The 20920-nt window shown below is 38.8% G+C and overlaps 1 protein-coding gene across 4 annotated transcripts; it reads left to right on the forward strand.

Annotated features, from left to right (window-relative positions):
• Nucleotides 1–1736: 1736 nt before the first annotated feature.
• On the forward strand, nucleotides 1737–20258 carry nadka (NAD kinase a). 4 transcript variants are annotated; one of them, XM_084366731.1, is made up of 12 exons: nucleotides 1737–1858; nucleotides 2843–3019; nucleotides 4831–4914; nucleotides 13061–13190; nucleotides 13932–14040; nucleotides 14153–14238; nucleotides 14343–14445; nucleotides 14589–14731; nucleotides 15367–15466; nucleotides 17055–17212; nucleotides 17350–17432; nucleotides 17890–20258. In XM_084366731.1, exons 1-12 carry the CDS (start codon nucleotides 1776–1778, stop codon nucleotides 18035–18037), a joined length of 1404 nt encoding a protein of 467 aa, XP_084222857.1. In that variant the 5' UTR covers nucleotides 1737–1775; the 3' UTR covers nucleotides 18038–20258. The 4 variants fall into 4 exon arrangements, with proteins under 4 accessions (XP_084222857.1, XP_084222860.1, XP_084222858.1 ...); XM_084366734.1 differs by lacking the exon at nucleotides 1737–1858 and adding an exon at nucleotides 1876–1952; XM_084366732.1 differs by lacking the exon at nucleotides 1737–1858 and adding an exon at nucleotides 1881–1963.
• The last annotated feature ends 662 nt before the right edge of the window (nucleotides 20259–20920 follow it).

The following is a 20920-nucleotide window of genomic DNA, read 5'->3' on the forward strand; positions in this document are numbered from 1 at the left end:
AACTTTTCTGAAATCACACATAGAAGAACAATTTAAGAGTCCAAATGTCTGAAGACAAGTCCAAACTTAAACTGAAACAAGTCCAGTTGCCTACGATATAGCTATAGAATTACCATGACCTGGATGACTGAGAACCTTCATCAACACGTCTGAAGGCACCAAACTTCATTACAAATTAGAATATCAGTTTAAAAACTTGAGGGAAAAAAGTTAAATAATTTAAAAATGTCCATGAATTTCAGAATATTTTAGTGTTCGGTAATTCCCCCTTTTGCTTTAATGACAACATACGTGAGCTGGCATGGACTCCACTTTGTGCAAAACCTGAAGAGTTATGTTATCCCAGCATGACTCAACAGATTTCCACAAAGCCTCTTGTGATGTCACAGAACACTCGGCTTTCTCAGACTTCAATTAGCCTCATAAATGTTCAACGGGGTTGAGTCCATGATGTCATGACTCGTCTGTCTTCAGGTAGTTTGGTCAAAGCTTTAAGGTGTGTTTGGGCTCTTTATCCTGCTGCTGTATGAATCCTTCTCCACAAAGATCAAACCCCAGAGGACGTAGCCTGTCTCTGAAGAATGCAGTGGTGCTTCTCCTTAAGGGTCAGTGTGGAGTAAAGTCTGTGCAGGTGTCCAACTCCAGAAGGGGCAAAACAGGCCCAGACTTGAATATTCCCACTGCTGTGGGTTTGAACACTTTATATCACTCTCTCTCCTGTTCATCTCCTTACATAAACCCTTCTGTTACAGTCAGACACAATGACATTTTGATATTTCTCAGTCCACCTCAAGCATTTGGCCTTGTTTCCATCCTGAGGAGTGGCTTAGAAACTGCCACTAGTCCTCTGAGACACCACAAGACGGCCTTCTCTTGACAGGACTTTTGCTGATTGTTGAGCAAATTCTGGATCTGGGATGAAGTTGTTCTATCTCTCAGGGAACTAGACGTATTGACCTTGACGCATCGATCTTCTGATGGTGTGATCATCTGCCTGATTGTACTTTGGATGCAACTGATCCAGTTTCTGCAATGTGTTTTGGAGCTACATGCACCACCCTCTTAAAAACCTTTAGTCTCGTCATGATTTGACCCATGAGAAAGCTCCTCTTAGACACTTAGTTCTGATGCCATTTTCCACTACCACAGTGCTACATAGTAAGCAATGATCTGCTGGAGACTTAAGGCACAACCGTACTTACAACAGGTGAACACTGGCCTGATATCTGAACACATGCTTCAGTGGATACAATTCAAGGAAATCTGACCTTTTGTACAAACGAGTTAAACTACAAATGTATTTAAATTTGTTGCAGACCTAGAAATAGTGCAGGTCAGGATCTTAAATACATCTGCATTTTATATGTCATAACATAACTGTGACCGTTTCTTAATCCTCAGACTTTGATTATTTCCAGGTTTAAATAAAAATATCAGAGATTCTCAATGTGGTCTCCAGTGTTGGACCCTGCTGTACATAATAATAAAGGATACAAATTGCTTCATTATGAATAAACAATTACATATTAAATAAAACATACAAACCAAAAGCCAGTGGATTAAGTTGTGAATCCACAACTGAACTGAACTGTAAAACTATTAAAGTGACTTATCATTTAATTCATACTGCAGCTATGACTTTGTTTTGATGAAAAAAGTGTGTACAATGCGACTTCTTTATAGTAATGTCATGCCATGGTTGTTTGTCCCTGCCACGCACTGGGAGAGTTGGACATGTTGACACTGTTGATCGCAGGTCGGTGAAGTCGTCCAACATGACATCGACGAGGAGGCGGCCTGTGATTGGTCGCTCAGTATCAGGAAGTGATGGGCTGACTGTTGACAGTTCTCTTGTAAAGTAAGATGGTGTAATATTATTACCTAATAATGGCGAGGCTCTGATCCTACGGCAGTCCGCTGCGCTCCAACTTTGTGTGGTCCCCTGTAACGTTGTGGGTACAAGGTAGTGTGGGCCACAGAGGTGGTTGATATAACGCTTTTTGTTGAACATGCCTAACTACTAGCTTAGCTCGCTAACTAGCTTAACACTAGCGTCGCGAGTTCACCTCACTGTGAATGTTCTAGCATCTGGCTCCGTCACCATTCATCCGCTTATAACAGCTATGTGTGCCGGTGGAGCTCTTGTTGTAGCTTATGTTGATGGATAATTATGTTTTCGGGAAAATTACGATTGACAAAGCTGGCTAGCATCAATGACAACGAGACTGCTAACCTCGCCTAGCTGTAACATAGTTATTAAACTGTATGTAGCTTGGTTATAGCTAGCTATTTATCCAGCCGGCTAGCCAACGGTAGGTTAACGTCAAATGTTGGAACTCGTAAAAACTTCATTATAATCCATGAACTCCGCCATTGTGCTGCTTTACACTGCACTTAAGCATGACCTTAGAGTTTTCTTGGATTGTTAGACAAATTTCGGTAGCCTTTATTTTAAAATGATATAATGTTCGACTTGGAGTTAGTTTAAATGCAGCAGTAACGCCATTGCTTTTCTGTAACTAATTTGGCGAAGACATGTTGTAAAACCTACAATAAAAGTAGAAAATTTGGAGAAATGTGTGCGGCATGTTGGATTATATGTGTGCCGAATTATAGACGAATATATATAACTGTAATTTATCAATGTATACTATACGTATAGTACTTATTTGTAATGCTTTTATAAAGCATCTATTTAATGGCATGTTTTTTCAATTGAGTTTGGAGCTGCGTTTCCACCATAGATGGCAGATAGGATCAGGACTGCCTATCAGTTGACCAATGATTGTATGCCTGTTAACATTAGACTCAAGCTTTGCCAATGATTGGTTTGCCCTGTCAGTTTACTTGTAGCCTGGCTGTTTGAGATGGACGGTGGAGAGGAGGTGAGAGTGGAAGCTGCCCCGTATTGCTGCTCCACCTGTGATGGAGGGGAGGTCCCTGGCCGCAGCCTGGGTAGACGCAACAGGAAGACCCGCAGCCTGAGCACCTCCTCAGCTGGCAGCTCCTCTGAGTACAGGTGGGTGTTGAACATGGGTCCACACGTTGAACATGATTCTTCTGGGTGATGATAAGCCTGTCATTGTGTTTGGAGGCTATAGGTCATAATGCCATCCTTTCCTAGAACATAAATTAATAAAAATAAAAGCTTTTACTGACTTTGTTTCATTTGTACATCTGTATCGCTGTTTATGAGGTTACCTAACTTGTCATGTCAGTTTTAGATAATGTGTTGCCTTAAAATGATTAGCTGAAAGAACATGTCTAGGACGGGTAGATTCTTAGATTTAATAGACTACATAGACACAACACAAACAACTGACTGAGTTATTGCTGTGTGGTATTTGAGAACAGCTGCTGTTGCTTTAGGTTCCATGTAATGAGAAGCATTTTCAAAACAGACTTGTGACATGATCCGTGTTGCACAACCTTAGGATGTCGAGAAATGCAGATGTATGTGTACAATCCGTTTAACCGTCACAGGAATGGCGTCAGGCAAACATAACGCTTGTGGCCTGAAAGGTTTGTTCACTGTGGATGTTGCAAGAGCTTTGTTTGTGTGTTTTAGCAACAGTGATGGGGTTTCTGTCAAGGAGAAGTGAAAAGGCTAAACATGTCCTGTGGGTGCAAATCATGCCTGTTCAATTATTGATGAGGAAACAAGGAAGTAAACATTTCATTTAAAGACTAGACTTTTCCAAAATGTTGAAACACCCTCCTACAAATACAAATGGATTGAGTACATCCTACTTCTGGAAAAGACACTGATTTTGTGACATTTAACAGAAAAGTGTGGTCATGAATCTAGGTCAACAAACTCCTGTCTTAAAATCTGTATAGAAGGGTGATGAATTCTCTAGGGTTACTTCATGACTAAAGGGCAGTGACTCACAACAAGAAGTGGGAAGGGGGTTCCCTTGGCTGAAATATGCTATGAGTCTGTGTGTGAGTTTGATTAAAAGCCTGAAATAAAGTCAGAGTTTAGGTCAAGCTGAGCGCAGTCTAACATTTTTATATTTAACATGGCTGGATAACCTTTGATTGTGGGTGATATTTGAAGAATTTCATTCCTTTTTGTGCGAATTAGCCTGTTATTAGATTTATGGGATGGGTTGAAACATTTTTAAACCAAAGAGGCGGAGATAAAAATAAGCTGATGAAGATCTAATTTTGGATTGAAATATTTGTATTCTCTGGGTAGACGGTAAAAGTGCAGGCTTTCTGTCTGCTCAGATTACTTTGATCCCTCCAGAATGATTATATCAGAATAACATTCAGTGTGGATTTCAAGTGTGAGCATCCTGACATTCAGTAATATGACAGGCCCATATACCTGCCTTTGTATTTGTTGGTACCAGCATCAGAGAACTTTTAGCACATTCTCACGTTCAACAATACATTAGATGGACCACAGAAATGACCCCGAGTGTATGACAGAGTCTGACCTCAGCTGATGATGAATTTGAATAGTGGAAATCCTCCCGCACATGCTCGGTCTCTATGTCTCAATCACTGTGGCTTCACTTCTCCTTTTAATGTAAAAACCGAGAAATGAAAGTGGGATTTATTTGATGAGAAACTTTGCATTCAAATGTTTATGTAGAAAATGTTAGAGACCTCCATCGGCAGCCAACATCGACAGTTCTCCAGTTAGTCCTGTAAATAACGGAAAAGTGATTTTACATATCACAGCTGAAACTAAATTAAGCTTTTACTTTAATTTTAATTAAGCTGTCTTGTTTTGTTCTTCTACAGGTGTTCATTTGCATTCTTGTCTGGCACTTTCGGTCGTTAAATCCGAACGTTTGTCTTTGTCATCCTGTCTTTCAGGAGGACTCAGTCTCTTCATGGACCAAGCCCTGTGACCACATTCGGGCCAAAGGCATGCATGCTCCAGAATCCACATGCAGTGATGTAAGTCAGATAGAGCAAACAGGTTATGCGTCAGTTGGAATGTATTTGTGTGTGTGTGTGTGTGTGTGTGTGTGTGTGTGAGATCATGGCAAAATGTGGTCCTGGGGACAACAATTGTAGCAGAAACTTTGAAGCGGTTGTGATCACTTTGCCAGGTGTTTACATGTCTGTCTGTAGACAGATGTTGTCAACACGATAGCGTCACAACCACAGGATGGAGTCACAAATCTTCAAATGGTGTGTACTTGAGATCATAATGTAGGCCAAGTTTGAAGATAGATGTGGTAAACAAGTTGATAGTTGTTTTTTGTTACAGTCACAAGGCAGTGTAATTTTCAATTTTCAAGTGTCAATTTAGTCTGTGCAACAACAAAAGCCATGAAAGCCGCTTGCTGCCTCTTTAGATCTTTAGAGGTGTTTTTTAGAGGTGTGGGGTCAGTTGTGACCCTGTTAATATTAAACTTTTCTTTGGATCAGCATTGATGTGCTCACTACCATTTTAACTTGAATAGGTACAGTAGCTGTCAGATGCAGATTACTTATTTGGTTAAAACATACAGTTTCCCCAGACTACATAAAATAGTGGAGGTCAAAAAAAAACATTCAAACATGCAAATTGTAAAATAGTTGGAACTGTAAACATGTCTTGTTAAAAAGGCAAGAAACTTTACCTCCAACAACACAAGGCCAGGCTGGTACAGCTGACTGCCAACAGAAAAACAAATTACTACATAGTACTTACTGGTTTGACCATCTTAGCATACAGCTTTAACCAGAAGCTTCCTCCCTGTTGAAAGTCAATGGGATGTAAGGTAATGTAACTTTTTTTGTGCATAAACACACATCATGAAAGCCATTCCTTGTCAGTGCTCTGGTGCAGTTTCTCCACATGCTAAGAATAAACAGATAAACACTCTTCTCTTTATTAAACTTCATTAAACTTTATTAAATTCAGTTTTAACTCAAGTGGGTTAGGACTGGGCAATATATTGATATTATATCCTGATAAAAAGGATTCAATGTTCATTCAGTGGTCATTTTACTACACCAGAGGCCTCATTTACAAAGATGTTCTGAAATTTGCACTTCATAAAAAACTTCAATTCATAAAAGATGCTGAGCATGAAGAACCTTGTTTGTGCAGGCTCTAAGAATCCCGTTTGTGACTTGCACACCTGTAAGCTACATTTTAATAAATGTTATATATTTAATATCTTTTTATATTTTTCACATTATCTATTCTATTACTAATATAATTTATATTATAAGAATTTAGAACTCCTGTAACTGAATACAGTAAACTGATCTATACTCTGTTATACTTCTACTAAACTGGTTATTTATGAGAAGCTTTTAACCTCATGAACCCAATCTTCCTCTCACATTTCCTAATATCCTCTCATGTCACCTCAGTATTGCATACTGTATGGGAACGTTGCATACTGTACTGTCCCATCTAAAAGTAATAAAGTGACCTCTTTAAACCAAGGCTGTGATTTACGGCTGCACTAATACAACTGTCAAAGGCTCCATACTGATATTAAAAATGTGTTTGTCAAGCTAATATGTTACATAACTGCATCTGCAGTAATTCTTTTATTTTTAATATGATGCCAGGTCAAGTGATAGTGAAATGATAAAATATGAAGGCAGCGACGTGTTTTTCATTATTTTAGCTCGACTCCAGCACAGTGGATTTCATCTGCTGCTAAATCTAACTGTGACTGTGAGTTCAGAGTGCAGTAGGACAATAATGCTAAACATTCAGAGGCATCCAATGAATTTATAGGGGTTAAACAGGCGATACGGCCCAGTCGGTCACCTGATCTCCATCTAACTGCGAATGTGATTGACTTTCTGATTACCAGACTGGAAGCAAAGAGCCCCTGAAACCAGTAGAACAGCATATCTAGGACCTTTCTGATTCAATTTGAAATGTCTGTTGTGCGAAAAGTTTGCATTTAATGCCTTCTCAGATTCATAATCTTATTTACTTATTTATACAGATTTAAATGATAATACCAATTTCATTTTATTTTATTATTGAGTTGGTTGTTTTGATTATATTTTATGTATAAGTTCACTTACAGCTGCTTGTACATAAACTTACTACTTTCACCATAGGCGTCTGAAATTTATAACTTTGATACAATACCTTGAAATATATCGTTATTTGATAACATGTTCGATACCACGGTAAATTTTAACACAACCTTGAGAACAGCTTCAAATAATCAGTATCGACATTACACTATCGATACTGATTATTTGAAATTATTTATACTGATTTCCTACACTGTTCATATGATGTCATATGATCCGACTTTTATATTTGCAAGTAATCCAATGAAAAAGCCCGGCAATAAACATTTCATTGAACACATTTGTTTCCTTCTCACAGACACTGCCCGCACCTAGCAATATAGGTTACCTTATGTGATGCAATACAACACGAATTACTACAGAGTCATATCAAGATCATTCTGACACGTTATCGATAAAAGCTGAACACACCTGCTGGAACTTTTGCATAGATCTACCGAATGAGTCAGTAAGCAGAGTTATAAAAGACTCTTGGTGTTTTCCCGTCACAGCCAAGTCAGACTGTTGGCCTCTTGACTCCCTCAGTCACATAAGTGGCTCCCAGTGATGTTTGTTTTGGGCAGCGGCAGTTGAAGGATTAGTTTCCTCAAAGCTGCTAGACAGGTTAAAAGTAGCCACCTGGCTATTTTTGTTCCAAACTAAAGGTGACGCTGTAGTAATTTCAGGAAGACCTAGTTCCACTGAGAAATACTGTACCTGAAATTCCATCCATAGTGGAAACTGACCGCTTCAGTCATTCTCTTTGGAGGGTGTGGTTGTGATACAGATGCAGAATTTGTTGTTTGACTACAGAGAGTGTCCGCCCATCACGACTGTCCCCAAACACACCCTGAAACTTAACATAACATTAACCAAAGGGATTATTTTTAGGGCCAGCCCTGTCAGCGAACTATGGTCCACATTCTCTCTCATTAGACATTGCATTATATAATTGGCTTCTTAAACAAAACCATCACGTCATCCCTCTGTGAGCCTACTTGTCATGATGAATCAATGTATTCAATATCTTCTGTTCAGTTAAAAGATGTTATTATCAAAATATCACCATGCAAAAGAAACTGCAGTGGTTGCCACATTGATGCACCCACTGAATTATAAATTATAATGCAATTATAACATTTTTTGTATAGCACAGGATGTATGCAGGATCTTAAAAAGTATTAAAAGTTGATAAATCAATTTGGCAAAAATTAAGGCCCTTAAAAAGTATGAAAATCCTTAAATGCCATTTTCCAATGTATACAATTCTATAGCTTGTTTTCAATATGTATATTTATCCAAATAGATCAAGTTTGCCTGAATTTAATCATTGCGTAACCATGAGGTGTTACCAGACATTTCCCCTCTTAACTCCTCATATGGTTTAATTTAAATAGATATCTGAGGCTCTGAGAGGTCAAACTCTGAACTATTTCACAAAAAAGCTAAGATTAGTTCTCAGAAAAATAATACAAATTTGCGTGGCAGAACTTTTTTCCTCATTTTGTACCCCATCAGTAATCTCAGCACCCCTCAGAGTTATCTTGTGAACCTTTGGAGGGGCCCATGCTCTAGGTTGGGAACCACTGGATGAAACTATTTCATAGTATATAAAGTATTTACAGCTACAACAGAATTGATGCGTTATTAATAATCTAATGATAAATGATCTAATTATATATCAGTCACAGGGTTTTCTTTAATACTTTTAGCTGATAATACTTTACTTTGACGTAAGTAGGATTTTGAATGCAGGACTTTTACCTGTTGTGGAATACTTTTACATTGTTGTTTTGCTACTTTGACTTTAGTAAGAGATTTTAATACTTCTTCCACCACTGGGTGTTTGTGAGGGAGTTCCTACATGGCATGACCCTCCTGAAGCTCACCAAGGTTTAATATATTTCATTTTAATTTTGTCAACTGCTTTGTTTATTGGTCAAATACTGGTTTCTAATGGTTTCTTCTTTCTAAACCTTGCATTGGGTTAGTCACTCAGTTCATTCTCTTGTGCTTTGTTCCCACCTCGCCTATTTGAATGTGGTTGTATTGATAAGGAGTTATCACAAACCAAGACTGTTTACTTGTGCTATCTTACAATCAATAAATAGTAAATGTAAGTTAAAGTGTGTCGCTGATGAAACCAGTTATACGTTGAAGTGGTGATGAGGTCTTAAAATGTATGGAAAGGCTCTTAAAAAAGGTCTTAACTTCAGGATTCCTGAATATACCCTGTAACACTAAAAGTGCTTTTCAAAGTGCTTTTACAGACGAAGTAAAACATGGAAACTCAGGAAGACAGTAGTATAGAATAAACACTCAACAGTCAAGCCAAACACAGGGAAGCCTAGACTAAGGAGAAGTTAATAAAAGAAGACAACACACAAAATGTCAATATGAATAATAGGAATGTAATGGATTTGTCACTGTCATGCAAATGTCAAATAATATGTGGGAAGAGATGAAATGGAAACAGGAATACTGGAATTTATTCAATGTTTATGGCATTTTTGGTCCAATTACAGTGAATTACACTGCATGCTCCTTTTTTACAGTACATGACCTCATGCAGCTGCTCCAAGTCCATAGTTCTTCAGATAAAGACTGTCAATAAGTTATGCAGGAACAAGTTTATTGTTTACCAATGAACAGAACTGGTCACGTTTAAGTTATCATGGTGACTGTATTAGGGAAAAAGGAAGCTCAAGTCCATCCTGTTGTATTCCCATAACATGTGATGATGCAATTCACCCACATAGCTCAGCTGATGCATTCTTCCTACCCTGTACTTCCCCTATCTGCACGTCACCTGGCCACACTGTCTTTTCTTGAAAACGGTCATATAATGGAAAGGACATTTTGTTATTTTTCCTTTAATAAACTGGGGAAAATCAAGCTTTTTAAATAAGTATGAATGTAAACATTTTAGGATTTAATCACAGTGCTACAATGTGCATTTGCACAGATTGCACAGATAGCTTATTGTGTTATCATAGCTGTCATTACAGTGGATATTCTAGTTTTAGGGGTAGCCATGTGAGAGTTGTATTTCAGTAAATCACACCTGTCTAATAAGAAAAGCCCTTTCCTGAAATGGGCGTGCTCAGCACAGCCTGAGTAGGCGGTGGCTGAGATGAAATCATGCTTTAAGTTCAGTGAGAGCTTTAACTCAGCAGCACAATGCACCAGGAAGGTTTTACTGTTAAGTCCTGAGCAGGGATAAATATAGCCACGGTGAATCCCGCTCGAGGAGTTGTCAGCTGATGCCACCAGCGCATGGAGACACTCTCAGCCCCTCAGAAAACCGGTGGCTGACTCAACAGCTCGACCGCAAGAAGTGATCTAACTCGCTCCAGCTGCTCTACAATGTGCAGCATTCGAGGAAGTTGTTAGAGGCAGAATATGCTTTTGTTTTGCGTGCGCGTGCCACCGGGACAGAGCCCCGTTCTCCAGCTGAGTTGACCTGACGCAGCATCCTTGTTACAGTACATGTGGACAGCCATGAAGTTCGATCAGTGCAAACTACAGGACACTGCTGGGAACAACAGTGAGAACAAAGTGTGGAAATGGTGAGAGGAGCATCCCTGTGTCTTTCTCAACATGTTTTATTGGTGAACTTTTTACTGGCAGCACCAGACAGTGTGTGGATTACTCCCACAGATGTCCAGAGAGGTTCACAGCAGTGAGCTAATAGTAATATTAAATTGATGTGTGATGAACAAAAAGTTTTGAACAAAGTTGAACATTTTTGGCTCTTTTTAAATGAGAAAATGATTGTGTGAAAATGTGTGCATGGTTGGACTGATACAGATTCTGGAGGCTGATGTGATATGAAGGTTCAATGGCAGTATCAAAGTGTAATCGCAGCTCTAACATGTTCCTAGTGGCTTTGTTTGCTTGTTATCACAGTCCGGCTGTTGTAACAGCCTGTCCCTGTGGTTTGGACAGAGCGGGGTTGCTGAATGAAAGGGGAAGGTCAGGGTTCTGATGCTTTGAGGTTGGTCAGAGGAGAAGTTGTCCATGAATAGATCACAGCTCGTCGCCGCTTCACATGCTAATGAAGTTTTGCTTTGTGTCCTGTTGTTTGTCGTTGAAACCAGGCCTGCAAACAGATTCACTTTTCTGTTTGTACCTGTTCAGGTTTGGATCAAACAGGTTCACTTCTTTGAGGAAGTGTTTCACTAGAGGTGAATGTTTGCCTCCAGCTACGATAGCCTGTACAGTAGAATGATTAATAAGTAATTTCTGCCTTTTGTAAATAATCCCTGGAAATTTTACAGCTTTAGTTTGTAGCGTTTATTATTATGCTACATTATATGTTTTAGGTGGTTTTGGTCCTATTTGAGTGGTAAAATAAACAGGAACAGAATATTTGAATGTTCTGCTTTCTTATGTCAGAACAAACTATGTTCAGCATCATAAAACAGAAGTTTTTATTTCAGACATTACAACAGCTGATTTCACTAGATGTAAAATGTTCCCCTGGTAGTTTCCACAGGTGGCATTATTTCGAACTAACCTTTTAATCAACCAAGTCAGTTGATTATAGTAATTCAGGAGACGGATAACCAATAATTGGAGGTGATACACATTTAGAGATCAAAATAAAAATCTTTATTCAAAGTTGAGAATAACCAGTGATGAAATTTACTCAAGTACTGTACTTACGTAGAATTTTTAGGTACTTTGCTTCAGTATTTCCATTTTCAGCCTCAAACACCACCTGTTCACTACAGCCTCTACTAACACTGATTCCCCAGCAGACACTCAGTTTTGTTACTTGTTTGTTTATTTGTCTTTTTGTTTGTTTGTCTGTTTTTTTTTTCCTGCTGTGTAGAGCGTCCCTGGGTCTCGTAAAAATGCTTCGGCCACAATAAATGACCACACCAATAATCGGTCTACCCCTAGAAAACAGTATTGGATAGTAGACCATGTGTGCAGCTGGTGCTAAGACACTGCAACAAACTGTTTGTCTGAGTAGAGATATCATACATGACCAGAGGGAACAAGTTCGGGGCAGAACTAAAGTTGAATGAGTGAAATTGTTAGTTGCTTTTGGCAGATGTGAAGTTGGAATCATGTCCTTATTCTCTCATTACCGTCTTGGTGACGTCCACTGATAACAAGGCTTGAAACTACCATTCTCCACGTGTGATCGGTGTGAATGTCCTCGTGTGATACTGATGCTAATTTACCAGCCATGTGAAGCAAACAGTTATTTTAACGTTAACACTATGAACAATTTCTAAAGCAGCTGTAAAGGTTTATAAACAGCAACTACACAGTTTTCATGAACCATTTTTCAAAGTTGCAACCTTAAAATGAACATTTGATAATCATCGCCGTTAATCGGTTATTGAGACATGCATGCAATGGTTCTACCTATTAACACTGACATTTAGCGATACAAAACTCTTTAGAAAATGATTGCTTCAAGGCTGTAACAGTGTCACGAAAATGAATTCTTGTATAAGAACTTGACTGAGCCTGTTGTCCAATCAGTAGCTGCCTAACATGTATGACAGAGCTGAAACTAATGAGAGGCATGAACAGACTTTGGTAATGATATATCGGCCCAGACTTTTACCCCCTGGCTAGTTCACCTCATTTTCCATATGATTTTATATGCTTCAGCCCTTAGCCTTTCACGCTCCCTGTTACAGTAGTTTAGTCATTCTTGCGTCATGTTTTGAAAATATCTTCACAAGTTTTAAAAGAGATCGTTGCCCCTTTTTTAAATCTCGAAACACCACTCCTGCTTTTCTTGCCTTTGTCTTTGTGTAAACAGTTTGCATGGTGCTACTAGTGTCCCTGTCTTACTGTGAGGAGTAAGGTTTAGGTCATGATCCCGCAGAAGACACGTGGGGTCTGCAGTATCTGGCAACAGAGCCAGACTATAAGCCAGGGACGCTAATTGGACAGCTACTTTGCAATCCTGGTTATGACTGATTCTTCAGTTGGATAACAGATCTTACATCAGCCAGGATCTGGTTCAGGTCTTTGCTGATATAAGCCTTGAGTCTGTTTTGCCCTCCTGAGGTAAAAGTTGTGTTTGTGTGTTCAGGCACATTCAGGACCCCGCCAGCCAGAGACTGACGTGGAACAAGCCACCCAAAAGTGTCCTTGTCATCAAGAAGATTCGAGATGCCAATCTGCTGGAGCCTTTCAAAGAGCTCTGCATATTCCTCACTGAGGTAAGACCACATGTTCACTGATACCACTCAGTGCTGACTAGAGCCTAACTAATAAAAATGGGTATCACACATATATTGGTATCGGCATGTATGTTGATTGATATGTGCCGAAATGAAAACTTTGTGTAGAGATAATAATGCAGAAAATGAGGCTTGGAGTGATTTACAATTATTACATTTCCAGTGAAGTTTATTGTTTCAGTACACTGATGTAAATTTAGACATTAAAGTTTATTGTTTAATTGTAAAGTTAAAGTCAAATATCCAGCCTCCGTTAAGTATATTTCTATGTGTATGTGTAACCATATTTGAGCGATCATTGGTGGTAACACTTGGTGGTCTGTATATTAGCTGATAGAACATCAATTTTTTTAGTCCCAAATATCGTTATCAGCATCGGCCCCAAAAATGGTATTGGTTGTGCTCGGTGTTGACCACAAACTGTGATAGGGAGGCCCTTTAACGTAATTAGCAGCGTTTGTTGGTGGGAGGCTGGTGAGGGATCAATGTAACACCACTGTGTGTGTTGCCCTCATGCATTCAGGTCCTCGCTTTAAAATAAAAAAGGGCAAGAAACCTGTTGATCTTAATCAACTTGTGACCATCCAATCACTGAGTCTTCAAACTAGTGAAACACTTACTCATTATAAAACCGTATTTGTGAGCAGAGATACTGACTTTTGTAATATTCTGCAGTGGCTGTCGCTAATCTTGTCTTTCTATCATGTGTTGTTGTTGTAGGTGAAAAACATGATTGTTTATGTAGAAAAGAAAGTTTTGGAGGACCCAGCCATTTCAGGTGATGAAAACTTCGGGGCCATTACTAAGAAATTCTGCACTTTCAGAGAAGGTATGAAATCTAACCAGTCTCTTTGCTATGGTTGTTTGGACACTATATATTAAAAATCAGTAAAGGTTTTTGATAGGATATTTAAAAGGTTTGTTGTCTTGGTATTTCTCAGATCTCGACGACATCTCCAATCGCGTAGACTTCATCATCTGTCTTGGTGGAGATGGAACTCTGCTGTATGCATCTTCGCTCTTCCAGGTGTGTGTTCACTCTTCCGTGGGTTTTCAGAAAGCAGCTTTTGTGGGTATTTTTGCACGTACTGGTTCGACATAACAACCGTGTCATTCTTTTGTTATTTGTAGGAGAGTGTTCCACCAGTTATGGCCTTCCACCTGGGCTCCTTGGGATTCCTGACACCTTTCAAATTTGACACCTACCAGTCTCAGGTCACCCAGATTATTGAAGGTACAGAATGCTCTTAAATTTGTCCGTCAGCCTCTGGTTTTATACGATACTCCTGTTGTGTTTGTAAAGCATATGTTGTGTTCCAGTTTTTTAATCACAAAAGAAACTTTGTATATTCATATAAATATATAATTTGAATAAAGGTAATGCTGCCATCGTCCTGCGAAGTCGCTTGGTAGTGCGGGTGCTTAAAGAGAACTGGGAGAAGAAGGCCAGAATGGAGGAGAAGGGCATCATCCTGACCAATGGGGACATTGAAAGTAGCCGTAAAGCCATGCAGTATCAGGTAACATCTGCACCATACACCACTACTTCAGTATGTCTTGACATTTGGACAAACATTAGTAGTCTCACATTCCTTGCCAAGACGTAAGGACAGATCGTTCTGTTCATCAGTTCATCGCGTGATGATTGGCTCCAGTTCTTCAAAACAAACACATAAAGTTGTAAATAAAAATGGGAGCATCCAATCAGGGGATCATAATATAGCAACGCAGGCTACAATTTTATATCCGTCAACAGCTTCAGCCTAGACTGAGATTAAGTTAAACAGGTTACCTGGGCTTTGTCATAATGACTTGGCTGTACTCAGGCTGGATGCTTGCGTGCTTTGGACATGTTGTGAAGGGAGCACTTGAGCAAACACTGTCATTAGCGTTTCAGGTATGAGGTTGAAAGTCTTTGACAGTTTTATGTTTACTGGAGCAGAGTGTTTTGTTTCGTGTAGACATGGTGTTAACGATCCACGTTTATCTGTGTGCAGTTTACTCACCATCTCAATTGTTTTCTGTACAACAAAGAATGTTTGGAATTCTGGATATGTTATTTACAAGCCGCAGTGTGTTTGTTTCTGTGGGAGAAGGAGAACATCCAGGTACTCAAAACTCAAAAGTTAACGTGTGTTCCCTGTTTGTGTTTCAGGTACTGAACGAGGTGGTGGTGGACAGAGGACCGTCCTCCTATCTCTCCAATGTCGACCTCTTTCTGGATGGACACCTCATTACCACAGTGCAGGGAGATGGTGAGTGGGCACATAATCTGTCTTCATGCTTATCGGTCTGGGAAACTGTAAATAGTAGAGTACATGGGGTCAGTCTGGTCCGCACTGTGCCGCCAACATTCAACAAGTCCAGAGTCTGAGGGTGCTGACATGTAAATCAGATCAGTGTTGTATGTTGATACTGTATGGCTGCCAAGCGTTGGACTGGGTGGTATTAATACACTCTGACAGCCCAAACAAAGAAAATCTGTGGACAGGACAAAGTTTAGTATCTGCACCTCTGGCTGACATTTGCCTCCCAGCAAGCAGTTGGACTTCACACAGAAGTTTCTAGACATTGTTTTTGTGTTAGAGAGGGCATTCATTCAAAATACAAATCAAATCAAAATATAGTGAAGTAATATATAAATTAAAAAAATAAAAGCAGCTATTCTAAAGATTTTAGTCTTAAAAATGGTCCCTTGTAAACAAACTTGACGATGATTCATATGTATCGTGTCATGTCCTTGAGTTTCTTCAGCTGGCTGCAGACAACCTGCAGGTTCATGCAGCTTAACAATTACACAAAATGTTTCAAAACAGCATGTAGCAAATTAACACCCATGGTGGGTCAATGGATTGACGTACTTGCAAATGAAGATACACGTCCATCTGTTAAATTGTAAGCTCGACGGCAGGGAAGTTACGATTACACTAAACTACATGTAGGGGCCATTAAGTGGAAACAATAATACTCTGTTTTTCAAAATATGTGGTATAATAATATATTAAATATATATTTATTTATTTGATTGAACCTTTATTTAATTAGGAAGTCCCTTAACATTAAATCTGTGTCTAAATTAGTGCTAAAACAATTACTTAACTAATTACAGAGTAAAATAGGGAGAGTACACTTTTGATATTCAAATAATCAGTAGTCAGTTATTAAAGCTGTGTCTGTAATTAAATTATGTTTTTATATCATTTTGTAGCTCCCCAGCAGTGTTCCTTATGTATTCAAATCTGAAAAATTCAAATCTTTGGCAAAGCATGTATGTTTTATAGTCAAAATGTCTTCACACAGGATTGTTTATGTGCTTTAGAAAGTAACCGCAGTCTCACAATCAGGAAATAACGTTTAACGGGTTATTAGCCTGCCGTTACTAACGGCTGACTGGGGCAAGCCCAGAAGAGAACCTGGATGGACTCACTCTTTCAGTAAAATGTCAAATGTTTTCTGGTTCCAGCATGAAGATTTGCTGCTTTATACCATTTTCTCACTTTTCTGACATTTTATAGTCAAAACAATCAATATATTAATCAAAATGATAAAGAAAATAATTGTTAGTTGAAGCACTTCTGTGACTAAAATACGTTTTGCTTGAAGCACTACAGAGTGTTAGTGTGAGATGAAAACACTGGCCAACAGGAATACTTTTTAACATATAACTTGTTTTTGTGGTATAAGCTTTTAGTGTAGTTGACATTTGTGGTGATGATGCTTTTATTGTGAAGGACGACTAACAGTAACTCTGTTTCATGCTTTCAGGAGAAAGTTAGTGTTTGTAACTGCGCCCTGATATCATGCTTTAATTCACTGAGTGCATGTGTCTCTGTGTCCCCTCAGGTGTGATAGTATCGACACCTACAGGAAGCACAGCGTATGCAGTGGCAGCAGGAGCCTCCATGATCCATCCCAACGTACCAGCCATCATGATCACCCCCATCTGCCCACACTCCCTCTCCTTCAGACCCATCGTGGTGCCTGCAGGGGTGGAGCTCAAGGTGTGTACATCCAATGTTTATAAGTGACGAATGAGGAAATCTCATTTCATGTTTTCTCTCAGTGGTAAAAAACAAAATCGTGGTCTTTCGGTGACCTTCCTGCATTCATTGCTTGTCTTTCTTTTTTTTTTATCTAGATAATGCTCTCTCGGGATGCCAGAAACACAGCTTGGGTGTCATTCGATGGAAGGAAGAGACAAGAGATCTGCCACGGAGACAGGTTAGTCCACATACCTGCTGGTCATCACACCTGAGCCACACAAACAGCATGTGATGCCAAGTAAATGAAGCAAAGCAAAGCAAAGCAGAGCACGCAGATTCTGTAATGGATAATACGTTTAACTGGTCCAGCAGCTGCCTCAACACTTGTAGGCTTTGTTATGTAACCTTATCAACCTGCTTAATAGGCTTGTGGCCAGTCTGTCTTTATGCAACTCCTCCAGGTATAATCATCTTCCTGGTGCTTGAAATGAGCTGCCAGTCATTTCCAGTTATTGAACCCTTCTCAGACAAATACCCTGTGTTTCTTCAGAAGGAAGTCAAGTTGCTGAATCTGATGTCAACACCTTCCCTTTGCTTTTGTGATTGCAAATACCTGAACTTTCCTTTCGTCATTCTGCCATTGTGACACAAAACCTCATCTGATTTCTCTCTTTTTTTTTCCATTCTTGTTCCAGTATTACCATCACCACTTCCTGCTTCCCCGTTCCTTCCATCTGTTCCCGGGACCCGGTCAACGACTGGTTTGAGAGCCTGGCCGAGTGTTTACACTGGAACGTGAGGAAGAAGCAGAACTACCTCAGCTCGGAGGACGAGGAGTTCTGAGGCCGTTTCCAAGATCCTAGAGGTCTTCTTCAAGGTCTCCAGGACTCCTGAGGTCTTGGTTTTAGCTTGACCGTGCTCTGTGCCATCTTGTCTTTTACGGATCTTACCAAACTCCATTCAATAAACCATCATATTAATGTTGCCTTTCATAAGAATTAAAATGATAAGAAAAAAAAAACAGTGGTAAATTAACACGTTTTTGAGCCAAACAGCACTTTTGCTGCGGCCCGTCATGTTTTATTTCGGTGGTAGACCAATGTGGTTCAATGTGTTCAATTAAATCAAATGAAAATAACATGAAATGAATAAACAGGTATTTTTTGATCAATAATACCATGAAAAAACAATATATGAACCAATTTGTGTAGAAATCACTTATCACTTAGCATGTTTTTGTTTAAAAAGTAAGAGTAACTCCACTCTTCACTGTTGACATTTTGAAATGAAAAATTCATGGCATGAAAACAAAAACCAGAAAATTCTATAATTAATCTAAAAAATGAAAAAACATATTGTGGAAAAAAATGATGAAAAATGTGTTTAGTTTAACAATTTATTGGACATTTCCGGAGCTCCGAACATCAAACTCATTCATTCTATTCAAAGAACCGGGGTTACACATGTAACCTACCCAAGTTTCTATGCTAGTATGCAACATTAGTGAGGAGTCTGTAAAATTCCCCAAAGATATTATGTCCTGCTCTAATGTGTGAGCATGTTCAAATGGTGGATTTTTGAATGGAGTTTGGTGACACTATTGTTCCAGGACTGTCCCTGTGTTTCTTTCTCTAAACTGTAAAAACTAGCCTTTTGAGCTCAGTTTGTAAAGAAACGTTTTTTGACTTTTAATCAAAAGGAAATGCAGGGGTCGGGACGCACAAGGTCAGTTGTGGACAGCAGTTATTGCAATACTCTTGATGGGTGTTATCAGGTCTGTTCTAGCACTTTTTAATCTTTAAGAGGGATTGCAGGGACACTTCCACTACTTACTTAACAACACATGATAGTTCTCTCAGTAAAGATGAAGGCCACGTTGCAATTCTCTGGAAAATTTAACAAAAATAATCTGTTCCCTATTTCTGTTACTCAAATCAGAAAAAACTGATTGAATTCCATCAATGAATTAAATGTTTTAGACGATTTTAAAGTGGGGAAGAGCAGATTTACTGTGCATCTTCTTGGCAATAGTGGCCCGACTGTACAGACTGTGCCTTAAACACTGGTATCATTAATGTACAGAAATCTTATTTTTCAAGGTTTACATCATGGTAATGTTTTTTAATCATTCACTCGCACAGATCTGTGATTTGTGCGTTTTCATCGTAACCACATGTTGACGCTTGATTGGCCAGCCGTATTACGCAGCACGGTCCACAGTGTGTGGTCCGTGCGTTGGATGGCGTGTCAAGAACGAGACAAGATGATTAATTCCAAGCAGAGAGACCACAGTTTGGATGTCTTCAACGTCTTTTTAACGTCTCTGTTTTAAAAATGTCTCCTAAGCCATAGCTGAACTCTGTGTAGGTTTTATAGACCAGCGTGTGTGTGTGTGTGTGTGTGTGTGTGTGTGTGTGTGTGTGTGTGTGTGTGGGCTGTGGGTGATTTAATACTGTGTGTATGTATGTTGAAGAATTGTTATTTTAGATATTGGTACATCCATTCTCATCAGTTTGCTACTTCACAGTCTTTGCTGAATACTTTAAGGTGGCCTACCTTAACTTTACATATCTGTTCACATATAATGTCTCAATGTTAATATATACATTGGCTCAACTAATTGTGTCAGGGTGATAACACGTCACCTGATGTAACTCTCAAGTGGACCAAGTGAGTTTTAAAAGGCAATCATTCCTTTAACACTATATGTGTTCATATATATATATATGTGATGCTTGAATAGGATGTATTTTGTAAAGTCTATATGTTTATTTACCAGTTTACAATGTATCATTGTTGAAAATGAGTCTATTTGGTACTTTTTTACATTAATTTCTTTAGTTGGTAACTCTGTTGATGAAGAAAAGTCTGTTTTAGAAATTATCAGTCTCGGTCTGCAGACGGTCAAAGTGCAGTGAGGTCCAATCAGATAGAGCCGAATGCATTCCAGGACAACTTGAATAGTCTAATTTTCAGATGGAGTTCTTGTGTCAAAACAGAAACTGGCAACCGATACAGTTTGTTTCCAGTGCTGGTCGTCAGAGTAAAACCCCAGTTCTACAGACAGCTTTGACTTCTCCTTTCTATGAAGCATCGTCACCTCTTCTCTTAAAGTGCTTTTCACTTTTGTAACTCTGAGAGCCTCTTACTCTGACTTTTGTATCGGTGAGTTTGTTAATATTTCTAATATGAATACTGCTATTTTTTTTTCCAGAGCACTTTAATAAACAGAGAGAAAACGTAAACCAGGAAGTGTGTGTTCTTGTGTTTGATCAACGTGCTTCACGCCTGAAACCAGTAACTTTGAAACTTAAATCTTGGGAGTGTGATGGAAGTCATGTAGCCTGATAGCAAAATCCAACAAGTTAAGATACAAGTATAAATAAAAACAAGTATGGTAACACTTTATAAAAAAACAGCATTAATAAATGATAAATTTATAGTTAATTAAACTTTAATTAATAGTTATTTTGTTGTTGACAAACAAAAAATGCTTTACCATTAATTACAACATGTATTAAGCAACTGATTCATACTTTATAAATGGTTCACAAATACTGTGTAGTTCATCTATAATCATAATCATTATTTGGATCGCCTTTGTTTATAAACCTTTACAATTGCCTAATAAAAAACGAGTATAATAACTATTAAAGGTGTGATATGTAAAAATTAACCAGCTGTTGTAGTCGTACTAAAAACAAATAGGAGTCAGCATGCTGTATC

Source organism: Pagrus pagrus (genome assembly GCF_965226575.1).
Source record: "Pagrus pagrus genome assembly, chromosome: 11".
NCBI lineage: Eukaryota > Metazoa > Chordata > Actinopteri > Spariformes > Sparidae > Pagrus > Pagrus pagrus.

Excerpts from the sequence above, each read along its gene's own strand:
- nadka (XM_084366731.1), top strand. The coding sequence starts at position 1,776 with ATGACATCGACGAGGAGGCGGCCTGTGATTGGTCGCTCAGTATCAGGA. Across the intron at positions 3,020-4,830 it reads GGCAGCTCCTCTGAGTACAG|GAGGACTCAGTCTCTTCATG; the intron begins GTGGGTGTTGAA and ends CCTGTCTTTCAG. Across the intron at positions 14,239-14,342 it reads ATGCATCTTCGCTCTTCCAG|GAGAGTGTTCCACCAGTTAT; the intron begins GTGTGTGTTCAC and ends TGTTATTTGTAG.